General features: G+C 45.5%; 1 protein-coding gene across 3 annotated transcripts; it reads right to left on the reverse strand.

Moving 5' to 3' along the window:
- Window positions 1-464: 464 nt before the first annotated feature.
- COPS7B (COP9 signalosome subunit 7B) lies at window positions 465-26,836 on the reverse strand. Of its 3 annotated transcripts, XM_060106073.1 has the most exons (8): window positions 26,755-26,836; window positions 23,424-23,581; window positions 19,576-19,753; window positions 14,957-15,032; window positions 12,614-12,702; window positions 9,588-9,790; window positions 7,601-7,706; window positions 465-1,706 (listed from the first exon to the last, which is right to left on the reverse strand). In XM_060106073.1, exons 1-8 carry the CDS (start codon window positions 26,815-26,817, stop codon window positions 1,548-1,550), a joined length of 1,032 nt encoding a protein of 343 aa, XP_059962056.1. In that variant the 5' UTR covers window positions 26,818-26,836; the 3' UTR covers window positions 465-1,547. The 3 variants fall into 3 exon arrangements, with proteins under 3 accessions (XP_059962056.1, XP_059962054.1, XP_059962055.1); XM_060106071.1 differs by lacking the exons at window positions 23,424-23,581; window positions 26,755-26,836 and adding an exon at window positions 21,445-21,551; XM_060106072.1 differs by lacking the exons at window positions 19,576-19,753; window positions 23,424-23,581; window positions 26,755-26,836 and adding an exon at window positions 18,080-18,144.
- Between the last annotated feature and the right edge of the window lie 76 nt (window positions 26,837-26,912).

The following is a 26,912-nucleotide window of genomic DNA, read 5'->3' on the forward strand; positions in this document are numbered from 1 at the left end:
AGCATCTATCAAAGGGTTTCATGAAACATACTTTGGGAATTAAACCCTCCAGCTGGGCATAATGTTATATGGGGACATGAATCATAAAAAGGGAAACAAGAGTATTTTGTTAACATTTGATCAATGATAGGCAGCTGTTGGACATTTTGGAAAAAGGAGAAATCCATTTTTTAACCATGGCACTGAAACAGTATCACATTTTCCCTGAACCACCCTAATTCTAGCCCCTCAAGATCTACCAGCTATGCAACCTCACATTCCACAGTCACATACATTAAATCTACTTTTTTTTTTCTCCCTCTCTAAAATGTGCTTTTTCTCTCTTTAATATCAGTCCAGGACCTCCACCTCCCCTTAAAAAAAAAAAAAAAAAAACCCACCACACGCACACATACACACACCCCACCCTCCAACCAGGTGAAACTCCCCGGCGATTAGTCTATAACAAATATTGACACGAGGGGGAAAAAAAAGCATGTTGAAATGTATTAGAATCAGAACCTGTACAAAAAAAAAAAAAAATTAAAATATAACCTGAAACTGTTCAAGTTCAGAAAGGCTAGTCAAGTCCTTTTCTCTTGCCAGGAGAATGCCATCATCAGAGGGCTCTGGGTCACCGGTCAGGGAGGGTGGGAAGAAAGGAACAGAAGCAGCAACAGATCCTTCACCAGATAGAGGGGCCTCAACACCACCATCCCCACCACGGATGCAGCCGGGAAGAATTAAAGATCTCGGGAGAACAAGTGTTGGCAGACAGCCCCAGTGGGCAGCCGGGGGCCTTCCCACCAAAAACCAGTCTGAGTAGTCAGAGGCGGCAGGGAGCGAGGCCGGCGGGGAACACCAAGCCGGAAGAAACTTCCGCCACCCAGCAGACCCGCAGCGACCCCCACGGGTGCTCAGGTTCCAGAGGTTAATCAGCCCGGTGCTCGCAACTAACGAGAGATCGGAGCTGGGCGTAAGAGGCTGAAAACCCGCAGGTTTAGTAAACACAGCCCAGCATCACATCCCTCCATCGCCTGATCTGAGCTGCCAACAAGGGATAAGGCAGGAGAGGGAAAACAAAGCATTTGGATACCTGGCTAGGGCGCCTGCACCATTGTGGGTACTGTGGCACATGGGCTGGAGAAGGAGTGCCTCCCGTCACTCAGAGGGGGGCCTCCTTCGCAGTCATCCCTGTGGGCCAGTTAAAGCTGCTTCCAGCTTATGACCAGCCTGACAAAATGACACGAAGCAAAAGAAAAAATGGGAGGGATACAAGCCCTTAGACAGAGACAAGAACCTCCTGGAGGGAAGCTGGGCAGTGTCCGGCCCTGTTGGGATGGCATCCATGGAGCCCCTGAGTCTGAAGGGAGCAGCTGGGGAAGAGGGAGTGGGAGAGGGAAGGGAGTTAACGGTTCTTCTGGAACAGTACCAATGTGGGGGGAGGCGCTGGTGAGGGGACGGGCAGGTCTGGAACTCATGGAAGGTAGAGAGGGGAGGAAATAGGCCCTTGGTGTCCCCTCCCCACCTGACCCAGGCCTGGTGAGTGCCAGCTGCCCCAGCCGGCCCTAGTGGCGGCTGGAGACCAGACCTTTCACTTTGGACATCTTCTTAGTGGGCTGCCTCTGCTCAGCGTGGGGGGGACACTCTCGTTCAGCCAACTGTTGCTCCATCTCCTGAGCTGAGGAGGACGCGGTAGCTTTGAGTGTCTTCTTGATGTTGGTAACCTGGAGGGAGACACAGAATTGGTGTGATCAGCTTGTAAGCGCCAGAAACTCACTGCAACTTGTTCTCGCTATAAGGGGGGCCATGCAGGAAAGAAGCCAGACTCCTCTGCAAGAAAATCTGAGATTATCTTCAGAAACTCAGATGAGAAACAAGCAGGGGCTGCTCATGGAAGATACATGCAAATGAGTCAAGCAAAAAAGTCGAACTAATGCTTTCTTGGTTGAAAATGGGGAATAAGCCAAGTGGTAGTGGACCATTTGGCAAAAAGGTACAACACAGCAAGTGAAAGAAAGCACTGGTTAAAATGGCCACAGAAAAAGAAAGGGTGACACAAGGTGCTATACTCAGCTCATTACTGTTCACATACGAAACCACAGATATTTTCACCAGAACTTTGGGAATACAATTCCCAAATTCCCACGAGCCCTTCTTGAATAAGCAACTAGAGGATAAACTTCAGCCAACTAAGTGACAAATGACAAAAAATGTAGTAAAAGAAAAATGCGACCACAGTACTGTTTTCAGCATTCCTTTCTTCAATTAACAGAGAGGCTCCAAAATATTTAAGCAACTCCTAAACATATCCTATGCAATATCTGTGTATTGTTCTAGGATGAATGTTCTACCATTTTTTACTTAGTTCCCAGTTTGTTTTTCACTTATGCATGGTGCTCCTGTGAACAGCCCTCCATGTTTACCTTTGCATACTTTTGTGAACACCTGTGGAGGACATATTCCTAGAACTGAGCTTTCCACATCAAAGGGTTTGCACATTTTACTTTAGTAACTATTGCTATACTGCCTTCTGAAAAATGATTGTACCAACTTGTCCTTCTAGCAATTGCGTACTCCTGTGCCCGTATTTATACACATTCCCCAACACCAATTCTAATGGATTGTTCATGCCTTTGCCCTTCAGCTAGCTGAGGTGTATTGGTGCAGAGTGAGGTGTATGTCTGTCGGTAAGAAAGTAAGGGGGGGACTTCCCTGGTGGTGCAGTGGTTAAGAATCTGCCTGCCAGGGCTTCCCTGGTGGCGCAGTGGTTGAGAGTCTGCCTGCCTATGCAGGGGACACGGATTTGTGCCCCGGTCCGGGAAGATCCCACATGCCGCGGAGCGGCTGGGCCCATGAGCCATGGCCACTGAGCCTGTGCATCTGGAGCCTGTGCTCCGCAACGGGAGAGGCCACAACAGTGAGAGGCCCGCGTACCACAAAAAATAAATAAATAAATAAATAAATAATAAATAAAATAAAATAAAAAAGAATCTGCCTGCCAATGCAGGGGACACAGGTTTGAGCCCTGGTCCGGGAAGATCCCACATGCCGCGGAGCAACTAAGCCCGTGCGCCACAACTACTGAGCCTCCACTCGAGAGCCCGCAAACCACAACTACTGAAGCCCATGTGCCTAGAGCCTGTGCTCCGCAACAAGAAGCCACCGCAATGAGAAGCCTGCGCACCGCAACGAAGAGTAGCCCCCGCTCGACTCAACTAGAGAAAGCCTGCGTGCAGCAACGAAGACTCAACGCAGCCAAAAATAAACAAATAAAATTTTTAAATAAATAAATAAAAGAGATACTTGTTTTTGTTTTACTTCAGTGTATTTTGATGGCCTTGGGGGAGAGATTAAGAAATGTGATTTCTCCGTTATCACCGCTTTATAAAATAACAAGGTTTGTCCAGTTTGATATGTTTTCTAAGCATTCATTCAAATGCCTATTTACCTCCTCAAGTAGCTTTTTCTTATAGAAACTATCTCCCAGTAAGCTATTATTTCAGGTGCTCAGTGACCCTGGTAAGTCAGGAAAAGAAATGAGACTTACCCCAAGGAAAAACCTGGTTTGTTCTGCACTTCTGACACGCCACTCAAGACCCTGTACCTTCCTTCCCTTCCACAACATGTGCCCTCCACTCGAGCCACGCTAGTCCCCGGCCTCACACCCGGAAGCAGTCATTTCTTCTGCCTTGTTGCCTTTCCTGCACCCTGTTATTCCAGCCTGGGCAAGCCTCCTCCTTCGCTGGCCACCTCTGACCCTACCTCTTCCACAAACCTGTCCCGACCACTAACCTCCCCATAACCTATATTGCCTGGCAGCGCCCTCTCACTCTCGGATGATGGCCTCCTGTGTGCTGTGTCTCCTCTGTGTTTCAGGGGTTCACATCTAGCTTCCAGTAAGACTATGTACTGACAAAGTTGAGTCCTCCACAGTCAGGTAAACATGCCATAGGGAAAAAGAGGGCTTCTTGGGCAAGTGTCTCTTAGCCTAAGAAATGAGGTCCTTTATCTTAAACAAGGTCTCAGCCTGGATGGGGGGAATGACGTGGCTCACAGCGGGTACTATTATGGATATGTCGTGCTCAATCAGTTTGATTGTTAGCATTTTAAACACAGGGAACTCACAAAGTAGACTGCTGAGCCAATAACGGACTCTCATAGTTGAAGGGGAGTTAAGAGTCAACTAGCTTTTTGTAATAGCTGTGCAGGTCTACCTGCAGATAGCTCCTTCCGGGACCCAAGAGTGGCCACTCATGTAGGTCCACCAGTTAAGCCCATCTCAGCTTCAAGAAACAATCCTGAGAAGTGTAACTCCTCTTTCACAGAGACGCCCTTTAAACGATGACTAATATCCCGCAGACTTTTCTTTGGCCTAAATGCCCTTGACCCTTCTAATTTTCTTCCTTGAGTAGTCTGGCTTGCAGGCCATCCCCATCCCATTACCCCAGATGACCTAGAGTTTGTCAAGCCCCTCAAATCATGGGCCTCAGGAATTTTCAGGTGGGACTGCGCCTGCTAACAAAATCACAGCCTAGTTCTACTAGAGACTTTAAATATTCAGGCAAAAGGAGAAAGAAGAGAGTCTTAGGGTAGGAAAACCTCTTTGAGCTATGAGGGCAGAGCAAAGGGAGACAACGGAAATAGAGTGCACGGTGGGGAGAGGGCCACATAGAAAAGAAGGACGGGGAGATGGAGAGAAGCACTCTCCAGGAAGCACCGAGAAGCACACTCTTGGTGCAGCACACAGCCAACAGGCTCAAGATCTGTCACTAACTTAACTCCTGGGGCATTTTCTACATAAAGAAAAACAGAGCTTACTTTGTCCAATTATGCTCTATTACCTACCTGACTGGAACACAGCCTATTTTGTGAATGCAGCAAGAACTACAGATGGACATTCCAGAGAACATCAGACTTATAAGCACACTGAAATATGAAGAAAAATACACTCCAAAATCAAATGTAAATGAGGAGGTGCTTTGTGGAGGTGATCATTACCTCCCCTCCAGAGTATCTGCTCAGAGGTAATGAAACAGCTCATAATGTTATTGTTCTATCTCCTCCAGGTACGCTGGAATTGTAACTAATTATGTGCTATTTCTGTGAAAAACTAAAAGGAGAGAATATTCTTAGGCAGTTTGTGATAGGGCTGACTTCGTTAAGAGGGAAGACTCTTAAAGCTAATACTCAACAGAAGATAGCTGCTGTTATAAGATGCTGGGAGAAAAACGTCAAGTTTTCCCCTCTGGGAACAAGCAATCTAACTTAAGGACAAATAAAGAAAAGATCAACTCAGTTGAGAAAATGACTAAAAAAGTTAAGTCAAGAGGAACGGAAGCATAAATACAAGCAGAATAGGACAGAATTACAGCTGTGTTTGTGGTTCATCTGTTTTATTTTCAAGTCAACAAATACTTAGTGAGCACCTTCCACGTGCCTTCAGCTGGGGGACGGTCAGCATCCTACACATAGTAGCCAGATCATGCATTTGTGAATGGAAAAACTGTCAAGGCTCTGGGCTTTGACCATGCTCCTACTCTTCTCATACTTGTCTGTTCTAGATTTCCTAGAAGATTATTAAATTAGTAGACTGTTTTAATTGGTAGTGGAGGTGACCTTGGAGGTTTCCTCAAATGTCTTTCTCTCAAACTTAATCAAATCCTTACTGCCACCTGGTGGCAGCGTCAGGCTCTGCCAGCAGGAGCAGCTGTGTTTTCCAGCAGTGGGCCGCTGAGAGCAATCCAGGTGTGCCGGCTCTCATTTAATAACCATAATTTAAGGAGCCCACACTGTTGTCTACGTATTGGTCGTGCCTCAACATTAGGCAGTGCCTTCCTTCATCAGATGCCATTTTTTCTGGAAATAAACTTGAGCCATTCAAAATTCTAAAACTAGTATCATTCAGTTTTGCAAACGACCACAGTCAAGCCCACCACCTGCCACACAATTAGCAACAGTCCAAGCACAATGGGGCAGCCAGTAGCGATCAGACTCCTCCTCCTGGGCCACCAACCAGGTTTAAGTGTGTTTCAGGCTATCCCAGGTCAGGTGGGCGTTTCGCCTCCAAATCTACTGTTTCCAGGGTTTGATGTACAGGGAAGAATCAGTGAATACTGTCCTACTTTGCTCAGACATCAATCCCAGGTCAGAGAAGTGACCAAAATATTCAAGAGGGGGATCACAGAGCTTATTAGAGAAGCTGCAGGCTTACTTTCCTAATTGCATCTCTCTTTGACTAATGCTAAATTAAATATAGTTCACACTTCTTTGGCTAGAAGTAGAGTTAAAAATTTACAGTGGGGGCTTCCCTGGTGGAGCAGTGGTTGAGAGTCCGCCTGCCGATGCAGGGGACGCAGGTTCGTGCCCCGGTCCGGGAAGATCCCACATGCTGCGGAGCGGCTGGGCCCGTGAGCCATGGCCGCTGAGCCTGCGCGTCTGGAGCCTGTGCTCCGCAACGGGAGAGGCCACAGCAGTGAGAGGCCCGCGTACAGCAAAAAAAAAAAAAAAAAAGATTTACAGTGGATGGAACATTCACAGAGTAGGTATGCATATATATACAGGGATGTGTGTATCTGAAATAAATGCACTCTAGTTCATGAAAGCAGAGTTCAGCAGTCCACTGACACTTAGAGGGTGTGCCTGAAATATAAACACTCATTTGAGCACCTATTATGTGCTCATTAGGCATGGGACAAGGAGCTGGGCTTACAAAGACCAGGTTTTCTTTTCAAGGAGTACATACAACACAGCAGGGGAAATCTTCAAAGTTTACAAATCCCCCTTAGAAAGGCACAGCTACTTATTTCTTATGTTCCTTAGCTGTAACTCTGGGTCCCATTCTGCTACACTTGAGGATACCTGACTTCTAAAATTCATTAAATACCATTAATGCTTCAAGCTCCATCACGCTAGAAAAGGACTTTCAGTGCTAAAATTCTGATCTTCAGGGCTCCAAACAAATTGGGAGATGGTTCCACAGGTGTCCAGGCTATAGGCAGACAAACGCCCCTTAACTCAAGGGCTGGAGCCTGCGTCTCTCCCAGAGGCTGAAAATGTCTTGAACAACCAGGCGTCTAACACCACAATCACACACTTTTATCTTCACTTGCATTTCACCCACCGAAGTTTTTCCTTTTTCAAGATGAAACATATCATGCGTTTTAAAAGGTTACAACATACACATACAGATTAGAGAAGAACACAGTGAACACTGTGCACCCACCACACAACGTAAGGGGCAGAGCAGCACCGGGGCCCTGAAGCCCCACGTGCCCCAGCCCAGCCGCACCCCTCCCTCTGCCCCGCCTGGGAACCACCATCCCTCCATCCATCTTTAAGACCCATCCCCACACTCACTTCTTTTGCTCTACAGCTGCAAAGTGCGTGTAAACTGAGGAATTACAACAGTCCGCTCTCGGAGCCCGCTCACGTTCTGGTGACCAGGAATCAGAAACGAGACGGACAGCACCAAGAGGGGGGCCTGGGTCGCACTCACCTCTACCCCAGCACCTCGCCCAGTGCCCACTAGCAAGTGAGTACTGTTTCATCTACGCCAAGATCACAAGACAAGGGACAAACAGGGATAGCCTGGAGTGGGGACAGGCGTTCTCTTCCTCACCTCGGCCTCTACCTGCTGCTGAGTTCGGCTGTGGTTCTCCTTGTACTGGTTGGCTCTCAGAACTTGCTGCTCGATGCCCAGCAGGACTGCCTCGCAGCCATCGCACCTATATAAGAGATAACCAGCCCTGAGCCCCAGAAAAGCCTGGTAGTTGTCCTCCAGCCTCCCAAATCTCCCTCCCCAATTCCTTAGAGACTTCCTGTAACACTCCATCTGCCAGGGCTCTTGCCCCTTCACTCCTTCAAAAGACAGGTGTTTCTGAATACATAACATAAGGCATATGGAAACAAACATGGAGGATGTGGGGTGGTTTCTTAGAATACAGCTTTAAGTGCCAACCTTTGTATCCCATGGGAAAGCTTCACAGGCTGTGCAATTAAAGGAATTAGGAGAGACTTCACAGGTGGCACTGATTAATCAGTTTTCTCAACAGAAAAAATTATTTTCTAAAAGCATCCTATTTTGAAGATTGCCCTTTTTCTCAGAAGTGTGTTACTTCCCAACTGCCACCCCCTCCTCATTGTATCATTTTCCCCACTTTTTATTTTGAAAATTTTAATACGTTAAAAAAAAAGTTGAAGGTATAGTACAATAAACAGCCACGTACCCTCCACTTTAGAGTCAACAGTTGGGAACATTCTGCGTATTTGCGGTGCCACTCTACATACCAATTTTGTTTCAAATCTAACTCCAATGCATAAAAACAAGTTGTAAGAATTTGTACTAGTAAACATCCTGGAATGGGGGCTAGAATAGGCCCTCTGGGTGCAAACACGTTGAAGCCAGACTATGGAGGTGAAAAACGGCGTCAGTCATCTCAAAAACGGAAAAAGACAGCCAACTTTAGTGGGACTGGAAACCTAGATTTTGTATGCCAGACCATTTTCATGTTAGGGGTGTTTTCTAAGTTTATTTCCCATTTAGTCTGACTTCACTATTTTAAAATCTTTTGAAAGTTCCTGCTTGTGTCAGATGTTGTAAAGGGAAGGTGTCTGGAGTCACACTTGGGACAGAACCTGGGGTAAAGCGTGGGCAAGTACATGCCTGGGGATCCAAGAGTAGCTGAAGTGAGGGAAACTTAGGGGCTGTGGACCCCCAGAGGGTCAAAGCTAGGCTGTACATCCCTGGATACACACCTCTAGAGGCTAAGCCAGAGAGTCAGTCTGTACATCCCTGGATACACACCTCTAGAGGCTAAGCCAGAGAGTCAGTCTGTTTAAAGACAAAATGAGCCCCAGCCCTCTGCACAAAGTCTGCCTACTCTGCTTCATGACCTCCAACGTGCCATGTGCTGCCTGGGAACACACTCTCCTCACCTCCAGTTATACTCTCACCCTGGCCCTCCTTCACAACTCAGTCTTGAATAACACCATAACAAATCCGTGTAGAATGTGCAACAGCTCTTGCGAACATCAAATTCCATTAAAATAGAGTACATGCAAATGTTCCACTTCCTTTTATATACCAGAATATGGTTATCAAATATTCTGTATATGAGTCTGTGTTCCAACTTAGAATAACGCATTCCTTGTCTTCAATATCCGTCACAATATTTTACAAACACTAGCCCAATGTTACTGATGCCGAACTTGGTTCTCTTATCCAAAGAATCTTACCAACACTAATTCCCAAGCTTGGTCAAACACTGAGGATGAGTTTGCAAAGCACAGGATCAGTGTCACACAGCGAGGCTTCAGAGGCTCCACCTGCCAACTCTGGGCATTTTACAGCCTGCTACTAAATGGCCCCCAACTGCATAGAACAAGAACTATTTTACAACCACGGCACTAGGAAACCTCAAGTGATTCCTACTGCCACACAGCTGTAGTCACAAATGCAGCCCCACTCCCTAGCTTGCTGTCCCAAGGCCCCAGCTCCCAGGCAGCCCCAGCTGATACCTGGAGACCACATTTCCCCAAACAGAGGCATAGGGGATGCTAGGTATCCCCTCCCTAAAGAGGGGGGCACCTCCTTCTTTGAGCCTCACCATTCATGCAAGGTCTTGACAATATTATTGATATCTTTCTTTCGGATGTCACGGCCAATGCAGAAATCCACTTCCAGCAGCTGGTTTCGCTGATCCAGCTTGCCCTGGATGATATCAGTGTAGACAGCCTCGATGATGAGGTCTTCCAGTTCCCGGAGATTCCGCATCTCCAGGTCCTTCAGCAGCACAGAGTAGGGGATACACTACAGATAAGGTACATGTAATGTTTACAAAAACCATTGGTAAACATTAAAGAAAATTCAGGTTATTACTCAGATAGCCAACATATGCCTCAGGGCTTTGGGAAATGCAGTCTAGTGGTAATTATTAACATCTATGGCAACAAGAGATGGATAAATGAGCTGTGAGACCTGTGGGATCCAAACAAGACCCACAGCATCTAGGAACGCATTCTCCTCCATCCTCTGCCTCCTGGACTTTGCTCAGCTTCCAGCTTTCATGCTCTGAAGCATACTCTTAGAGATCCCAAAGACTCTTTCTAGAGGAGAAAGGGATATCCTCAGTATCTGGCACTCTGCTGCCTTTTGGAAGCTTGCAGAATTTGTATAAAATGCCAGATCATCAAAAAAAACTCCCAAGAATCTCAGACACTGGAGAACAAACTGGCTGCTTGCCCAGCAGAGCACAACTAAAAAAACTTACAGGCTAACGCATCCACCTACAGGTGGCCAGTGGATACCGCAAGCTCAGAGGTCATCCTGAAGTTTACATGTTTTCTGGGTCTCTTACAACCAATGTCAATTCCCCAACAGTAGTCCTGCAATGGACTGTACCAACATTCTGCATGACTCCAAGACAACTAGATATCTAAATACCAGTTTTCTGTAAATCCTATGATACATCACTATTAGTTTGAAAATTAACACAGCAATCAAATCTGCAGAAACAAGAGGAAGATGTATGAGGAGAAGAGGGCAAACATACCTGGGGAGTTTTCTATGACTAAAGGTCTGAAATCCAGGGTTGATACAGGGGCTTAGAATGACAGGTTGGACAAAGGATTAATCTCCGAAATATACAAGCAGCTCATGCAGCTCAACAGCAAAAAAACAAACAACCCAAGCCAAAAATGGGCAGAAGACCTAAACAGACATTTCTCCAAAGAAGATACAGAGATTGCCAACAAACACATGAAAGGATGCTCAACATCACTAATCATTAGAGAAATGCAAATCAAAAGTACAATGAGTAATCACCTCACACCAGTCAGAATGGCCATCATCAAAGAATCTACAAACAATAAATGCTGGAGAGGGTGTGGAGAAAGGGGAACCCTCTTGCACTGTTGGTGGAAATGTAAATTGATACAGCCACTATGGAGAACAGTATGGAGGTTCCTTAGAAAACTAAAAATAGAACTACCACACAACCCAGCAATTCCACTACTGGGCATATACTGTGAGAAAACCATAATTCAAAAAGAGTCACGTACCACAGTGTTCACTGCAGATCTATTTACAATAGCCAGGACATGGAAGCAACCTAAGTGTCCATCGACAGATGAATGGATAAAGAAAATGTGGCACATATATACAATGGAATATTATTCAGCCATAAAAAAGAAACGAAATTGAGTTATTTGTAGTGAGGTGGACGGACCTAGAGACTGTCATACAGAGTGAAGTAAGTAAGAAAGAGAAAAACAAATACCATATGCTGACACATATGTATGGAATCTAAAAAAAAAAAAAAAAAAAAACGGTTCTGAAGAACCTAGGGGCAGGACAGGAATAAAGATGCAGAGATAGAGAATGGACTTGAGGACACGGGGAGGGGTAAGGGTAAGCTGGGACGAAGTGAGAAAATGGCATGGAAATATACACACTACCAAATGTAAAACAGATAGCTAGTGAGAAGCAGCCGCATAGCAAGATCAGCTCGGTGCTTTGTGACCACCTAGAGGCATAGGATACGGAGGGTGGGAGGGAGACGCAAGACGGAGGAGATATGGGGATATAAGTATATGTATAGCTGATTCACTTTGTTGTACAGCAGAAGCTAACACACCATTGTAAAGCAATTATATTCCAATAAAGATGTTAAAAAAAAAAAAGGACAGGTTGCAGAAACGAGGGAAAAAGTCACTCCTACTCTTTGCTACACTTGAGAAGTTCATGATCAGGACAAAAAAAAAATTCAGGTCCTCATTTCCTAACAAAATAGGCCTCCCACCTGAAGTGCCCAGCTGAGAATCAGAAATTTGTGATTAGGCCAGATAAAATAATTTTAGCAAGTGAAACAGCAATCCAAGAACAAATATACATCTCTCCAGCTCAATCACAGAGGGGAAACGCAAAAAGCAAACTTTTTCAAAGGCACAGCCCCCCAAAAACTGAGACATTTAGGCTGGGATTGGGCAGAGAGCCAAAAATCAACTATAAATTAATCAAACCTGGATCTTCTTTGTTAATGGCTATGAGCAGTTGGTTGCACGTCTTTTTCTAAAAAGAAGAACTCAGAGGTATAGTGGAGTGGTATCTTACAGAAGGTTAGGGTCAGAAGTTAGCATAGAAGGCAAAAATTCCAATTAGTATAATTAACCTTGAAAATCCCCAGAGGAAGGCAGCATATTAAAAAATCTGCCTCTCAGTACGTTCAACATAGCAAGTTTTTCCTCCAGCACGGGAACAGTTCACTGTGCACTGAGCAACAGCTGAAGCAGTTAACTTGCCTTGAGATGTCTTGCTGTTTGAAAAATCTGTATCTTGAAATAGCAGTCTCCTTTAAGCATGGCAAAATGCTCACAGCACGTGGGGTATCTCGGCATGCCAGAACTGAGACCTGCTGATTCACAATCACTCCTGGGCATACTTTTCCTAAATGGAATGGTGAGTAATTATCTACACTATTTTAACTGTTATATTTTTCTCTTTTGTCCTTTGCCAGGCAAATTTTATGCATTTATGATGCAACTCTACTGTGTGTAGCTGGGAGTTCCCGCACTGATGCCAATGAGACACCTGCCTCGAGGTAAGGAGGAAGACAGGAAAGGATTTGGACCGTACCTTCATCCTTGACGCCAAGCTCACGATGGTAAGGTGTTTCAGCTTGTTCTGCTGAGCTGTGCTCAGTTCTGGCAGGCTCTCCTTGTTGGCTGTTCAGTCCCACCCACCACAAAAATCAAGACACAAAATAAAATTAGGATTTCTTCATGGAATAAGCGCACCAACTCCCCACATCAAACCTACTATTGAATCACTGTCATGACTCTGCACTTATTCACTAGGCAAATGTTCCATAAGCACCTCCCATCTTCTCTGAAATACCATGTCCTTCCAAAGAAGACAAAACTGAATCTCTACACACAAGAAGCTTAGTCTCCTAAGAAGCTGGGCATGAGTGCACAAAACGATATATGACAGTTCTCTTACTGGAGTACTATTTTCAACATGTCTTCACTGAGCGTCTGTTTTGTGCAATGCACTGTCTTAAGTGATTCAAGGGGAACAGACGGGCCTTGTCAGGGCTGCTACACTCCGCAACTCCAGGAGCACCAACTACCACCCAGAGTTGTGCAACTCAGTGGCCCTGGACTTGTCCTCAGTCTTACCATCCAATGTTTCAACAGCTACAAATGCAAGAGAGCTACCAGAAGAAAGGTACAAACTACCAGAGAGAACAAGAGGGTGAGGAGGAGGGGGAGAGGCAGAAAGGGAAAAAGAGAGGGGGAGAGAAAAAAGAGAGAGTGCAAGTGAGTGCAGTCACACTGGGGAGCTGGGGAGGTACAGGAGACAAAAAGAAAGAAAGGTGGACTATGAGATGATCCTTGAAGGATAGGCAAAATTTTAGCAATAACAATAATAGCAACAGCAATGGCACCAGCCAAGGCAACATATACGGCAAGCTTTACTTAGTGTAAGTGCACACACAGATCCGTTCATATATACACACATCCAGTTAGTCCTCACAACAGCCCCACAAGACAGATTCCAAATGTCTTCAATTCCTTATCCATAATGCTGGATTCCAAAAAGGTGAATCCACACTGCTTTTTCTCCCTTGAGCACGGTGCTGAAATTCATTTGGTGGCAATTCCTGACCTAAACTGAGTTAGGCTTTTTATCCCACTTGTTGTGAATATTCATTTGTTTTGCTGCAAAACTGTGAATGTGTTTGACTACCGGTGCTGCCCACATCTCTCGAGGGTGTTACATAAAAAAGTAGATGCATCATATTACCTTTTTAAAGTCCCCAAAATTCTAAATTATGAAACGTCTAGCCCAAGAAGTGCAGATAAGGGATTGTGGACCTTTTTATTACTCCCATTTTACAGACAGGGAGACTGAGGTACAGAAGATCATTTAAGTTACCAAAGAACACACAACTATTGAGGTGCACACAGAATATAATGCAAGAATCCTGGTTCTAGAGTCTGTAAAATGCTGCTCTTTAGTGAGGATGGAAACAAAGGATACACGCATTGGAACAAAGTGAAGGTCAGAAAAAGCTGGCAAGTGGCAACCTGTCCAGTCTGGCAGCAGCACCGAGTAAGTAGAAGTGACCATGGAGAAAGAAAATGAGAAAAAAGGGGAAGTCGAGGACATAGTAGAGAAGACCCTGAGTCATACCACTAAAATAAACTGCCAGGCCTATGTCATATCACTAAAATAAACTAGGGAAGCCAGACAAAAATGGCTTGGGTGGAAGGTAGGTTAGTGTTTGGACATTCATGCACCTCATTCCTGATATTTAAGATTCTAATTTATCAATACAATGACTCAAATGATCTACAAAAGAGAATGGGGTAAGTAGATTATGGAGTATTCGATTATGGAACATTAAAAATGACTACAAAGACTTAAAACATGGATAAATTCTTATGAAATAAGTGAATAAAGATATAAAATGGTATACATAATCTAATTACACCTACATATCAGAAAGCATAAGCACAAGGAAGAAAAGTCCAGCACCATAACGCTAACAGTAGTTTAATGGGAGTACAAGTGACTTTTTTTCCCTGTTTTCCAAACTTTCTTCAATACGATGATAGTATTTAGATAAAATTTACAATGCTTAAATACTTTACAAAGTATTCTGACATTTCACAACACTCCAAGTGTTCTACAAACACCAGTCCTCAAGAATCTCATCTGGAAAATAAACAAGGGCTATATTTATGGATGAGCATAAACATAGTCCCCATTTACCCACTGGGAAATAAAAGGTGGGAACGAAAGTCCTCATGGGAGGTCACCTACAGAGCACAGTAAAATGAGAAACAGCCAGGTTAGGAAGATACCACCCCATGTTTTATATCCCAGACCTCAGTGACCCTCATGAAGGCAACATATCCAGACAGAGCAACATAATTAAGCAAAGTCTTTAGAGGACCTTAACCAACTCACCTATGTAATCTGGGTATGTTCCATAGGCAAACAGGTTCAGCAACTGCAAATAAGCAGCATTACCTCCTTCTGCAAGCTGAGGAGGAAAAAAAAAAAGCAGTTCACAGACCGGGCTACCAATCACTGCAGTGTTCAAGAAGAGGGCAGGTGATCACGTGCCACAGTTCTGTACCGTTTTATTGCTTGGTCCCTGAGGTCCCTTCCAACTCTTTGAGTCTTTGGGAAAAAATAAATAAGGCCCCAAGTTTAATTTTTCTCTCTCAGGAATACATGCTTTATACTGCACAGAGCATGCCCAGGAGCTACTTTTGTCACACAGATGCACGCACACACACACAAAGCAGTAAGCACTGGGAGCAGTTCAGGTTTGCTCAGGATTCCCTTGCCATCAAAACAGACTGGAGGGGGCTTCCCTGGTGGCGCAGTGGTTGAGAGTCTGCCTGCCTATGCAGGGGACACGGGTTTGTGCCCTGGTCTGGGAGGATCCCACATGCCGCGGAGCGGCTGGGCCCGTGAGCCATGGCCGCTGAGCCTGCGCGTCCGGAGCCTGTGCTCCGCAACGGGAGAGGCCACAGTGGTGAGAGGCCCGCGCACCGCAGAAAAAAAAAAAAAAAAAACAGACTGGAGGGGCTTCCCTGGTGGCGCAGTGGTTAAGAATCCGCCTGCCAATGCAGGGGACACGGGTTCAACTCCTGGTCTGGGAAGATCCCACATGCCGCGGAGCACTAAGCCCATGGGCCACAACTACTGAGCCCGCGTGCCACAACTACTGAGCCCGCGCGCCTAGAGCCCATGCTCCACAACAAGAGAAGCCACTGCAATGAGAATCCCGCGCTCCACAACGAAGAGTAGCCCCCGCCCTCCACAACTAGGGAAAGCCCGTGCACAGCAACGAAGACCCAACACGGCCAAAAATAAATCAAATAAATAAGTTTAAAAAAAAACAGACTGGAGCAGCCTTGTCAATATACCAGCTTGGTGGGTACAGCACAAGCCACTATCAATCCAAACTGAAAAAAGTATAGGGTTGGCTCCAAGCTTCAGGACTACATGTGGACTGTGAATGCTGGAGATTAGCACAGCATAAGGTGTGACAGAACAGCCCAGCTGGGACAGGAAACCAGGATATCAGCCCCAAATAAAAATTTTCATTAAAATTACTTATTCCTCGCTGATGCTAATGGCAAAGAGCCATCTGCAGAAGAAAAACACAAGAGACACTGTTCTGCCAGGAACTGCTCTACCCTGCTCTGCTGCCGGTTACCGTAACTGGGTGTTTCCCTTACTCACAAATATGTACCTGTTACTCTTCCAATGTACCAAACTCAATAAAGTCTAAACAGGAACCAAGTGGTATTCTGTGGACACCAACAATAATACCACTTGATTTTAACCATCTTTTAAGAAAAGCTTCCACAAACGACGTCTGTAATTTCTGACCACTGAAAGGCAGCTAGCTTATTCCCAGCTCACATATGGAAAAAAACAAACTATGGGAAGATAAGGGTGATTCGCTACGCACTCCAGTGAGAACTCTGGCATCTGAATAGCCCAGCCTCTGTCTCAGGTTACCGAGAATCTCCTGAGGCCCTGAATCAGAAGTGGAAGAGACCATCAAATCTAGCCCCCGCTTTTCAGACAGACGATTACAAAACTAGCCATAAAAGACTATTTTCTCTAAAGCAGACACTCCAAAATTTCTCCCACTGGACTACGTCAACAAGGTCTTTCTGGCTTTAATTTTCATCCATCTCCTCTTATCCAAACTTCCATATGAAACAACCACCTGGCATATTCATTCAGGCTTTTCACAAACCTGAAGAGACACACTACCCTTTGGTCATCTCTTCTTTTGAAAAACGATGAGCTACCAAGCCATGAAAAGACAGGGAGGAAATTTAAATGCAATATTACTGAGTGAAAGAAGCCAATCTGAAAAGGCTCCATATGTGTGATTCCAACTACACGACATTCTGGAAAAAGTAAAAAGATCAGTGGTTGCCAGGGATTAGAGGGGAGGAAGGGATGAAGAGGCAGAACAGAGGACCTTTAGGGCAGTGAAATACAAGTGTGAACCCTAATGTAAACTACGGTCTTTGGGTGATAATGACGTGCCAGTGTAGTTCCACACTGGTGGCGGATATTGGTAATGGGGCAGGCTATTCATGTATGAGAGCACAGGGTATATTAGAACTCTCTGTACCTTCCTCTCAACTTTGCTGTGAATCCAGAAGTGCTCTAAAGAAATAAAGCCTATTAAAAAAACCCCTCAGTTTTCTTAAATTTCCCTCACAGGATTCCTTTTCTATCTCTGGTAATTAAATTTTTACTGAAAGCCTACTGTGTGTCAGGCTACATAATAAGCTCTAAGGAAACAATGGTGAGCACAATAGACCTTACCCTCACAAAGCTTACAGTCTAGCAAGCCAGGCTGACGTTAAATAAAACTTTACAATTAAAAAATAAAACTAGGGGCTTCCCTGGTGGCGCAGTGGTTGAGAGTCCGCCTGCCGATGCAGGCGAGATGGGTTCATGCCCCGGTACGGGAAGATCCCACATGGCGCGGAGCGGCTGGGCCCGTGAACCATGGCCGCTGAGCCTGCCTGTCCGGAGCCTGTGCTCTGCAACGGGAGAGGCCACAACAGTGAGAGGCCCGCATACCGCAAAAAAATAAATAAAACTAGGTCTTCCTGTTTCCAGCTGTTGCAGGGAGAGGAAGTGATGCCATATCCACACATCTGCAATGGATGATCATGGGGAACTGCTCAAGTTTACTAACCAAGAGGAATAAGCAGACGTACAGCAGCGAGTCCAGTAACGTGAAGACCCACACTCCTTCTGCTACAACGGGCTGATTCACAGCAGGGCTACGGGCATGGAGCCGGCAGCCAATGGCAAAGGTGTCCTAGTGTCATGAAGAGAAGAACTGGCCAGCAAAAGTCAGCCACCCCATATGTGTGGACCACCATCAACAAGAACGCCTGGGCGACGCTCAGTAGCATCGTGCACATGATCCTCAAGGACAAGTACTGCCCAGATCTGCACATGGTGGCCGTCAGCAGAGCAGGCACCACCCTGGGCAGCCAGGAAGAAGCTGTGATGGTAAAGAGGAAGCCAACCTACCCCACCAAGAGCTCCTGAGCACATCCTCCAAAGTAAAAAAGATGTCACCAGACTTTTCGATCAATCAGTATAAAAGTATCAATCAATAAATATAAAAATATCCAAAATGGGAAGTAGAGGTTGAAAAAGTATAGGTTGCTTTACATGTCTGTTCCACCTGGTTACTCTTCACCAGATCTTCTCATTTTTAAGGCACAACAACCAAAAGTGATACCCAAGGTTTTACTAACAACATCAAACAAGCAAACAAAGCAAAAAGGACTACTTCCCAGCTTTTCATGTCATATCTTTTTTTTTTTTTTTTTTTGCCAATGTTGGGGGAAGACGTGGAATCTTTTTTTTTCTTTAATTAATTTATTTTTATTTTTGCCTGTGTTGGGCCTTCGTTTCTGTGTGAGGGCTTTCTCTAGTTGCGGCGAGCAGGGGCCACTCTTCATTGTGGTGCATGCGCCTCTCACTATCATGGCCTCTCTTGTTGCGGAGCACAGGCTCCAGACGCGCAGGCTCAGTAGTTGCGGCTCACGGGCCCAGTTGCTCCGCGGCATGTGGGATCTTCCCAGACCAGAGCTCGAACCCATGTCCCCTGCATTGGCAGGCAGATTCTCAACCACTGCGCCACCAGGGAAGCCCTGTCATATCTTTTTTACACACCTTCTTCAGCACAGTACTGCCCTTTTCACAGGAACAATATATTCTTTTTTTAAAAATAAATTTATTTATTTTATTAATTTTTATTTTTGGCTGTTTTGGGTCTTCGTTGCTGCGTGCAGGCTTTCTCTAGTTGTGGCAAGTGGGGGCTACTCTTCATTGCAGCGCACAGGCTTCTCGTTGTGGTGGCTTCTCTTGTTGCCGAGCACGGGCTCTGGGCATGCCAGCTTCAGTAATTGTGGCACGCAGGCTCAGCAGTTATGGCTCGTGGGCTCTAGAGTGCAGGCTCAGTAGTTGTGGCACACAGGCTTAGTTGCTCTGTGGCATGTGGGATCTTCCTGGACCAGGGCTCGAACCCATGTCCCCTGCACTGGCAGGTGGATTCTTAACCACTGCGCCTCCAGGGAAGCCCAACAATATATTCTTTATTCATGCCCATCTCATGTTCAATAACAAACATTTTCTGCTATGTATGTACCTGACCAATTTTCAATGTCTATATTTGCACTGGAGGTTTTTTGTTCCTAAGAATGACTGAAACTACCCCTGTTAAACATCAGTCCATGCTTATACTCTACTTTTCTAATTTATCAGGTTCAGTTGGATTTTTCCCCTATCTTTCAAATTACTAGCAACCCAATCTAAATTTGCCCCCAATTCAGATGAAAACCTTGACCAGAAGGAGCCCAGGACATCATCCTTGCCCTCTTCCCCTGCCTCACCAATTCCTCAAAAGGATATCTCATGGGTCCACAATGCTTCAGCACTGAAATTCCTTGGAAACCTGGAGAATCACAGGAAGGTTGAGAACAAAGAAGATGGAAAAATTGTTTAGAAACTGCTCGTACCTCCTGCACATTGGCCAGCTCCAGCAGTTCTCCAAAGACATATACTCCAGGAGCCTCCAAAACTTGGCTTATGAGAGCAGTGAGGGCTGAGCCACTGGTACCTTTGGCTAGTAAGATAAACTGTTCCAGGAGGTTACTTGAGGGTTTCTGTTCACCTGCCATTCTCTGGTCTTGAGATCTGTCCAAAGAAAAGTATTTCAGTCATTCTTCCTTCTCCTTTGCAAAGTCTATGCCTAGTTAATGCTGGATCAGACATCAGAATACTTTAATTTTACAGTATTCAAAAAGAAAAAAACAGCTCCTCAGTCCAGATCTCACTTTGTGAGATGGGTAGCGTTTAACTGGGAGTTAAAGGGATTTTGTCCTTATTCAGAGGTTTGAAACACATTTAGTAAAAGCCACTTCATTCCATCTGGCCCTTTGCCAAAGGCAGCACCTTCCAAGCCCTTTAACCTAACCAGGACCTAAAGAAACACACAGGAGTATCTCAGTAGGTGTCTTATATCTACTTCATTTTTAGACTCTGGTTAAGAAGCAGAGAACCTTGCCAAAACACAGAGGCAGCAGATGTAAGCAAAAGTAATCAGTTACAGCTTCGGTGTGTCATTAGAATCCCACCTACAGCCAGATACAGATAAGGAAAGACAAAAAGCAGACAAGAAAGATGGCCCATTTATCAAATAAGTCATTGATCAGATAGAAAAAGGGGGAAATCATCTTGAAAGATAAGCAGCAACATATTCAAACTAAGAAAATACACACATACATGCTGTGTAAGTCCATGAGGAAAATCCCTTTATTTGGCCTCCTACGGATATGTGACATTTTACCAAACACGACTTCAGAATTTGTACAAAATCTCAAGAAAACAATAAAAAGACTTGAGAAAACAATAAAGATATAGTATTACCATCCTGAAGACATTAGGACAGGAGGGTCCCTCAACTGTATAATCTACTTACTACAAGCTGGGTGTGTGAACACACACACTGCGTATCTATTCTACAGGAGTTCTCCATGAGAAAAGATTACTCCTCCAAAAATGATATATACTGGGCAGTGTGACAAAATGAAGAAGTATAGTAGAGTGAAAAAGACAATAAATCAAAAAAGGTTAGCTTCGTGCAAGAGAAACTAAGTTTTCCTTTGGAGGCAGGCACCAAGAGTGGCAGCCCTTTCACAGTATTACAAAAGCAAGTATGTCGCTTCATCCAGGGTTACCTAAGAAGCTCTTGTCAGAAACAGCAAAAATGAAGTGCTAGGGAATAAAGGTTGCTGAGGGAAGGGGAAACTGGGGGGAGAGGGTAGGAAGGAGATGTCGGGGGAAGGTGATGGTTAGGAGAGGAAAAACAAAACCCTCGCTTCCAAGTGGACACGTGCGAAGACATTGAATGACAGGGCGTGGAGATGGAGAAGGGGTAGAAAAACGGACAGAACTTCGGTCCCTCAAAAAAACCTCGGTCTAAGGAGCAAAGCCCGCGGGGGCAAAGAGATGAGGAGGCGCCGATAATCGCTTTCTTCTGCAGCGGGAGAGCCCGAGGAGGCGGCTAGGAACTCAGGGGAGATGAATTCCCATCCTAGGGGGAGGCGCTACTTTGATGGACGGCAGAGGGGCAAAGGAGCAGCCTTTACGGGTGGGGAAGCGAGAGCAACCGCGGTACGGATGCTGAGAGTCGCGGACTGGGGTGGACTTCAGGGCGGGTGGCGTGTTCCAAGCAGAGCCGCGGGTGCAGGGTGATGAGCCGCGGGTCGCGCTCCCTGGAGCGGGGGCGGGGCGGTGTGGCCGAGGGCTTTTCCCACGGCTGGCGCTAAGCCTGAAGGCCCAGACGAACCTGGCACGCCGGGTCCCACCCTCTCGCCGGCCCCTACCTGTCCTCGCCGCCTCTCCGTCCTCTCGGTCGCTGGCTTGGCCTCCCGGCGCCTGCCCGCAGGTTGTCAAGCATCCATGATCGGCCCGGCGTCCGACGCTTTTCTGCCTCCGCCGACCCGTTGCCCTTGCGGCTCCCCCGGAAGCCTCCCGCCGCTGCACTCGAGTTCCGCCCACACTAGGTTCCCCCGCCGCGTTTGCCGCCTCAGACCTCCAGTGCGGCCATGGCCGGGGAAAGTGGGTCCCGAGCCGGGCTGTAGCCCAGGACAGGGTGGGGGCCCTGAGGAGAGGAATATAGCCTAGGTAGTACTTGGCCCCCCAACCATCGCCATCACCATCCTGGGCCCTAAATCCATCCTCTTTGGCCGAGCTTTACCCTCAGAACTTCCGTAGGGCGACTGTGGCTACCCTCGGGGTACAGAGACATACTAAGCCTAATAACTACCGTTTACTGAGCGTTTTTCCATGTGCCATGTGCTGTACATTGTCTCACTGAATTCTCATAATTACTCTAGGCCTGTAATATTATTCCCATTTTTCAGGTGACATAACTAAGGCTAAAAATCCAAAAGCCAGGGACTTACCTGGTGGCGCAGTGGTTAAGAATCTACCTGCCCATGCAAGGGACACAGGTTCCAACCCTGGTCTGGAAAGGTCCCACAGATCATGGAGTAACTAAGCCCGTGAGCCACAACTACTGAGATTGCGTGCCACAACTACTGAAGCCTGTGCACCTAGAGCCCGTGCTCCACAACAAGAAAAGGCACCACAATGAGAAGCACGCACACTGCAAAAAATAGCCCCCGCTCGCCGCAACTAGAGAAAGCCCTCGCGCAGCAACAAAGACCCAACACGGCCTTTAATTAATTAATTAATTAATTTAAAAATCCAAAAGCCGGTAAGTATCAAAGTCTGCTTTGAGGGCTTCCCTGGTGGCACGGTGGTTAAGAATCCGCCTGCCAATTCAGGGCACACGGGTTCGAGCCCCGGTCCGGGAAGATCCCACATGCCACAGAGCAACTAAGCCCATGTGCCACAACTACTGAGCCTGCGCTCTAGAGCCCGCCAGCCACCACTGCTGAGCCCACGTGCCACAACTACTGAAGCCCGCCCACCTAGAGCCGGTGCTCCGCAACAAGAGAAGCCACCGCAATGAGAAGCCCACGCACCACAACGAAGAGCAGCCCCTGCTCGCCGCAGCTAGAGAAAATGCACGCACAGCAACCAAGACCCAACTCAGCCAAAAATAATTTTTAAAAAAAAAGTCTGCTTTGAAACCCAGGCTATCTGAAGCCAAAGACCATGTTCTTCATCTTTATTCAGAAAATATTTTAAAATAAGCAGAAGATGGGTTGAGCCAACGATGGTTCTGTGACCAAAATGACATTCGTGGCGTTGCATTTGGTACTTACCAACTCCCCTGGAAGATGGATGAGAATGCCACGTAACTGAACACTTAGGCTGGTTCCTTTAAAGTGTACACCACAGACTTTCAGGTCTTGAAGATGAGAAAAAAAAACCCTATTTACCTTTCGTGCATTTGGGTGCAGAAATTCGACAGATGCAAAGGAGCTGAGCACAAACGCATTCATTTATTTAAAAAATTTCTTTAGCACGTATTACGTTCTAGAAGTTTATATGAAGATAAGACAAGGCTCTTGCCCTCAAAAAGCTTCAATGTGTTAAGTGCTGTGAGAGAGAGATGACAACACTTTGGAAGCCCAGAAGAGAACGTGTTAGGGAAGAGAAAGTGGGCATCTTATGGGCAAAAAGGGGAAGAAAAGAGGGCAGTGACCATAGTCACAGAGGCCTGCACTGTGCAGCATACACGAACGCAGAGAAGAAACCCACAGTGACTGGAACCCAGGGTTCCAGGGTAAGAAATGAGGGCTACAGAGCTGGAGTCGGGTCATCAAGGTTCTTGGAAACCACATGCACAGCCCTATACTCAGTAAAAACCTAAATACAGCCAAGTACCTACCTGGGAGAGCTCAAGGTTCCTGGGAGAGACAGGTCCATCTGACTAGGACAGATGATGCCACAACGAGTCCCAGGGGTACAGATAAGTCTCTCCTGGCTGTGTCCTGGAGAGAGGTGATTTAAGGAAGGCTTCTGGAGGAAATGAGGCTTGAGTTGAGCCTGGAAGAATGAGCAAGCAAATCAGAAAGAATACTAGCCATGTAAAAGAGCTTGTTTGTTTGTTTTACCTTAAGGGCACTGGGGAGCTGTTTAGGGTTTTTAAGCTGTGGAGGGGTCTGAATAATTGCCATTTTGGACACTAGCTGCTATAGGAAAGTATTGGATGTGGAGAGAACTGGAGGCTGGGAAACCCTTGAGGTGACTGATGTATTCCAGTTAAGAGATTGTAAGATCTTGAACAAAGGTAGCTGCAGCTGGGCATGAAATAGAAGGGTCATTGTCGGAGACATTTAGATACCTTAGAATCTATCAGACCTGGTGACCAGTTGAATGCAGGGATAGAAAAGGAAGACATCCCCCAGGATTCTGGCTGGGGAGGCCAGAGCTGTCTGGAGGTGGTGTTAGAGGACAGGGCTGCAGAGGAGAAGGAGCAAATTCGGTGGTGGAAGGAGAACAACTAAGTTCTGTTTAAGTTCATAAATATTCCAGCTGTGCCTCCACGTCCTCCAGAATAATGTCCAGACTCCAAGGCTGCAGTTAAAGCCCTTCTCAGTATGCCTCCCTCCTACCTATCCAGCTTTGTCTCGCCCCACCTCATTAGAGCCCAAATTCCATGCCTTCCCGGCCTAACAGGACTCACATCTTCCCTCTCTGACACCAGGGCCTATGCTCAAACTTGCTCTCTCTTCCTTTTCACAGTGCTCTTCCCTCATATTTGTTCAAATTCCACCAACCATGTAGACAAAGGTTTAACCAATGCAAAAAGCACTAATCATAAAAAGGAAGCATTGAACTATGGCACGTGATTAAAATGAAGAATTTCTCTTCTCAGAAGACACCAGTAGAAGACTAAAGAGGCAAGCCACAGACTTGGAAAAGATATCTACAAAGCATGTATCGGACAAGGAACTCCATATCCAGACTATATAAAGGACAACACATCAATAAGATAATTAGCCCAATTAAGAAAGTGGGCAAAAGACTTGAACAGGCACTTCACAAAAGAGGACATCAAGTAACCAACAAGCATATGACAAGGGCTCAACACCAAAGACAATGTAAATGAAAATTATAATGAGATACCACATTTAGCCAAAATGGCTAATATTTTAAAAACTGACACCACCCTCTATTGCCAAGGGTAAGAGTCAACTAGAACTCTCTCATGTTACTGGTGAAGGTGAAAATTGGTACAAACATTTTAGAAAACTGGCAGTATCTACTATTGCTGATCGTATGCCCTCCACACAAGCCAGCAACTCCTCTCCTAGAAATAAATGCATGAGTCCACAAAAAGAAACATTTAAGCATGTTCATTGCAGCTTTGTTAATAAAAGCCAGAAACTGGTAAATGAAAACCTAAATGCCCATGAACAGTAGAGAAGATAAATGGTGCTACATACATACAATGGAATACTACTCAGCAATTTAAAAAAAAAGCTACTGCTACATACAACATGGATGAATCTCACGAAAATATTGATGAACGAAAAAGGCCAGACTCATATTGCACTTACTGTATGATTACATTTAAATGAAATTCAAGAACAGCAAAATTGATCTATGGTAATAGAAGTCAGAAGAGTAGTTATCAGGATGGAAGGATGCAGCACTAACTGGGAAGGGGCACCCTGGGAAGGGTGCTGGAAATGTTCAATATCTGGATTTGGGGGTTGGTGACAGGTGTATACATATGCAAAAACTGTGCTCTTGCTGTATGTGTTACACTTCATTAACAAAAAAGATTTACAGATAAAAATTTTTAACACAGAAAAAAATCCTACCCATGCCACCTCCTCAATCAAGTTTTGCCAGATGAAATACATCTTTCCATGGGGGCCTCTGTAGCATTCTAATGTCCTTTCTTTTGTGCCATTCATCACAGTTCATCTTGAATTTCAGTAGAGTCTCTTTATTTCCCTAACTAGATGGTTATCTTGCTTGTGGCAGTGACCATGCCTTTCACCTTCTACCAACAGAGAGTCTGGCAAATAACAAAAGCTGAAAAGGGTGGTTGTTGAATTACATGGAAGGAAAACGTGGGTGGGTGCCCAGATAGGCGAAAGGAGTACAGGAAGAGGAAGGAAGGCCTCGGAAAAGAGATAGCAGATCTCCAAGGAAACCTTAAGCTATAAATTTACCTAGTTTCTGAAATCATATTAAATGTTGCCTTGAGTAAAAAAGAACAAATCAAAACACCAAGTCTTACCTAGACTGAGGATAAACAAACATTGCACCCCTTCACTTGCAGGAAAGCCACCAAATAAATGCTTACCTAATGTCGGCTGAAGAAAAACGCACAACCTAAAAGTTGTGAGTTATGTTTTATTTGGGGACCTTACTGAGGACTATAGCCCAGGAGACAGCCTCTCAGATAGCTCTGAGGAACTGCTCCGAAGAGGTAACAGAGGAACCAGGATACAAAGGAGTTTTTGCTGAAAAGAAAATATGTAATTGAACATCAAAAGATTACTGCTAATCAACAAAAAACAAACATCTCAAATAAATGATTTTAGTGCTTTTCTATGTATGGGAAGATGCAAGTGTCTGAGCTCATTGAAATTATTCCTTAGATATGCATCTTAATTATCTGGGGCAAGTATCCTGTTTTTCTCCATCCTGAATTCCCCTCTGGGCCCATCTTCAAGGGTGGCTTCAGTGGCTGATGGCTTGTTGGTGGCCAAAATTTGTTGTTGTTTACTGGAATGGCAGGCAACATTGTTTATTGAAATGGCAGACAACACCTCTGGGTGTTTCGACCTTGATGGGAAGACTTCACCAAGGAGAATAAGATCGCATAGCCATGCTGCTAAAAATATCATCACCCTAGTGTAGTGGAAAAAGCCCAGACTGCAGGAGACTTAGAGACGAATTCTAACTCTGCCCCAACTTGCTGTGATCCCTCAACAATCTCTTTGCCTCTCTGGGCCTCAGTTTCTTCATATGTAAAAATAACAGGGGTTGGATTAGCGAATTCTCTGAAGTCTGACTGTACTGATATTCTGAGTATACAATCGATATCTCTCTCAGTCCAACGCAGGAGCACACCAGAAAGCCCTGCAAAACACCTAAACGGCGCCCCAGGCCAACGAACAAGTACGACTTGAAGGAGTCATTTGTTCTATTATCTTTCATAATTTAATCAGTGTTTGTGTCTGTTGTTTCGTCCTTACCATGATTTGCAGGAGATTTCTGAGTTCCATGCAAACAGAAGTTACCTCTCTGTGGGCTGTCATCTTTTGAGGCTGAAGAGGATCTTCCCGCCTGGTTTCAAGTCTAGGGATTCAGAAACCACGAAACCTACAAGCAGGTTTATGAACTTGCGCGCACT

The sequence above is a fragment of the Mesoplodon densirostris genome, chromosome 8, assembly GCF_025265405.1.
Source record: "Mesoplodon densirostris isolate mMesDen1 chromosome 8, mMesDen1 primary haplotype, whole genome shotgun sequence".
Lineage (NCBI taxonomy): Eukaryota > Metazoa > Chordata > Mammalia > Artiodactyla > Ziphiidae > Mesoplodon > Mesoplodon densirostris.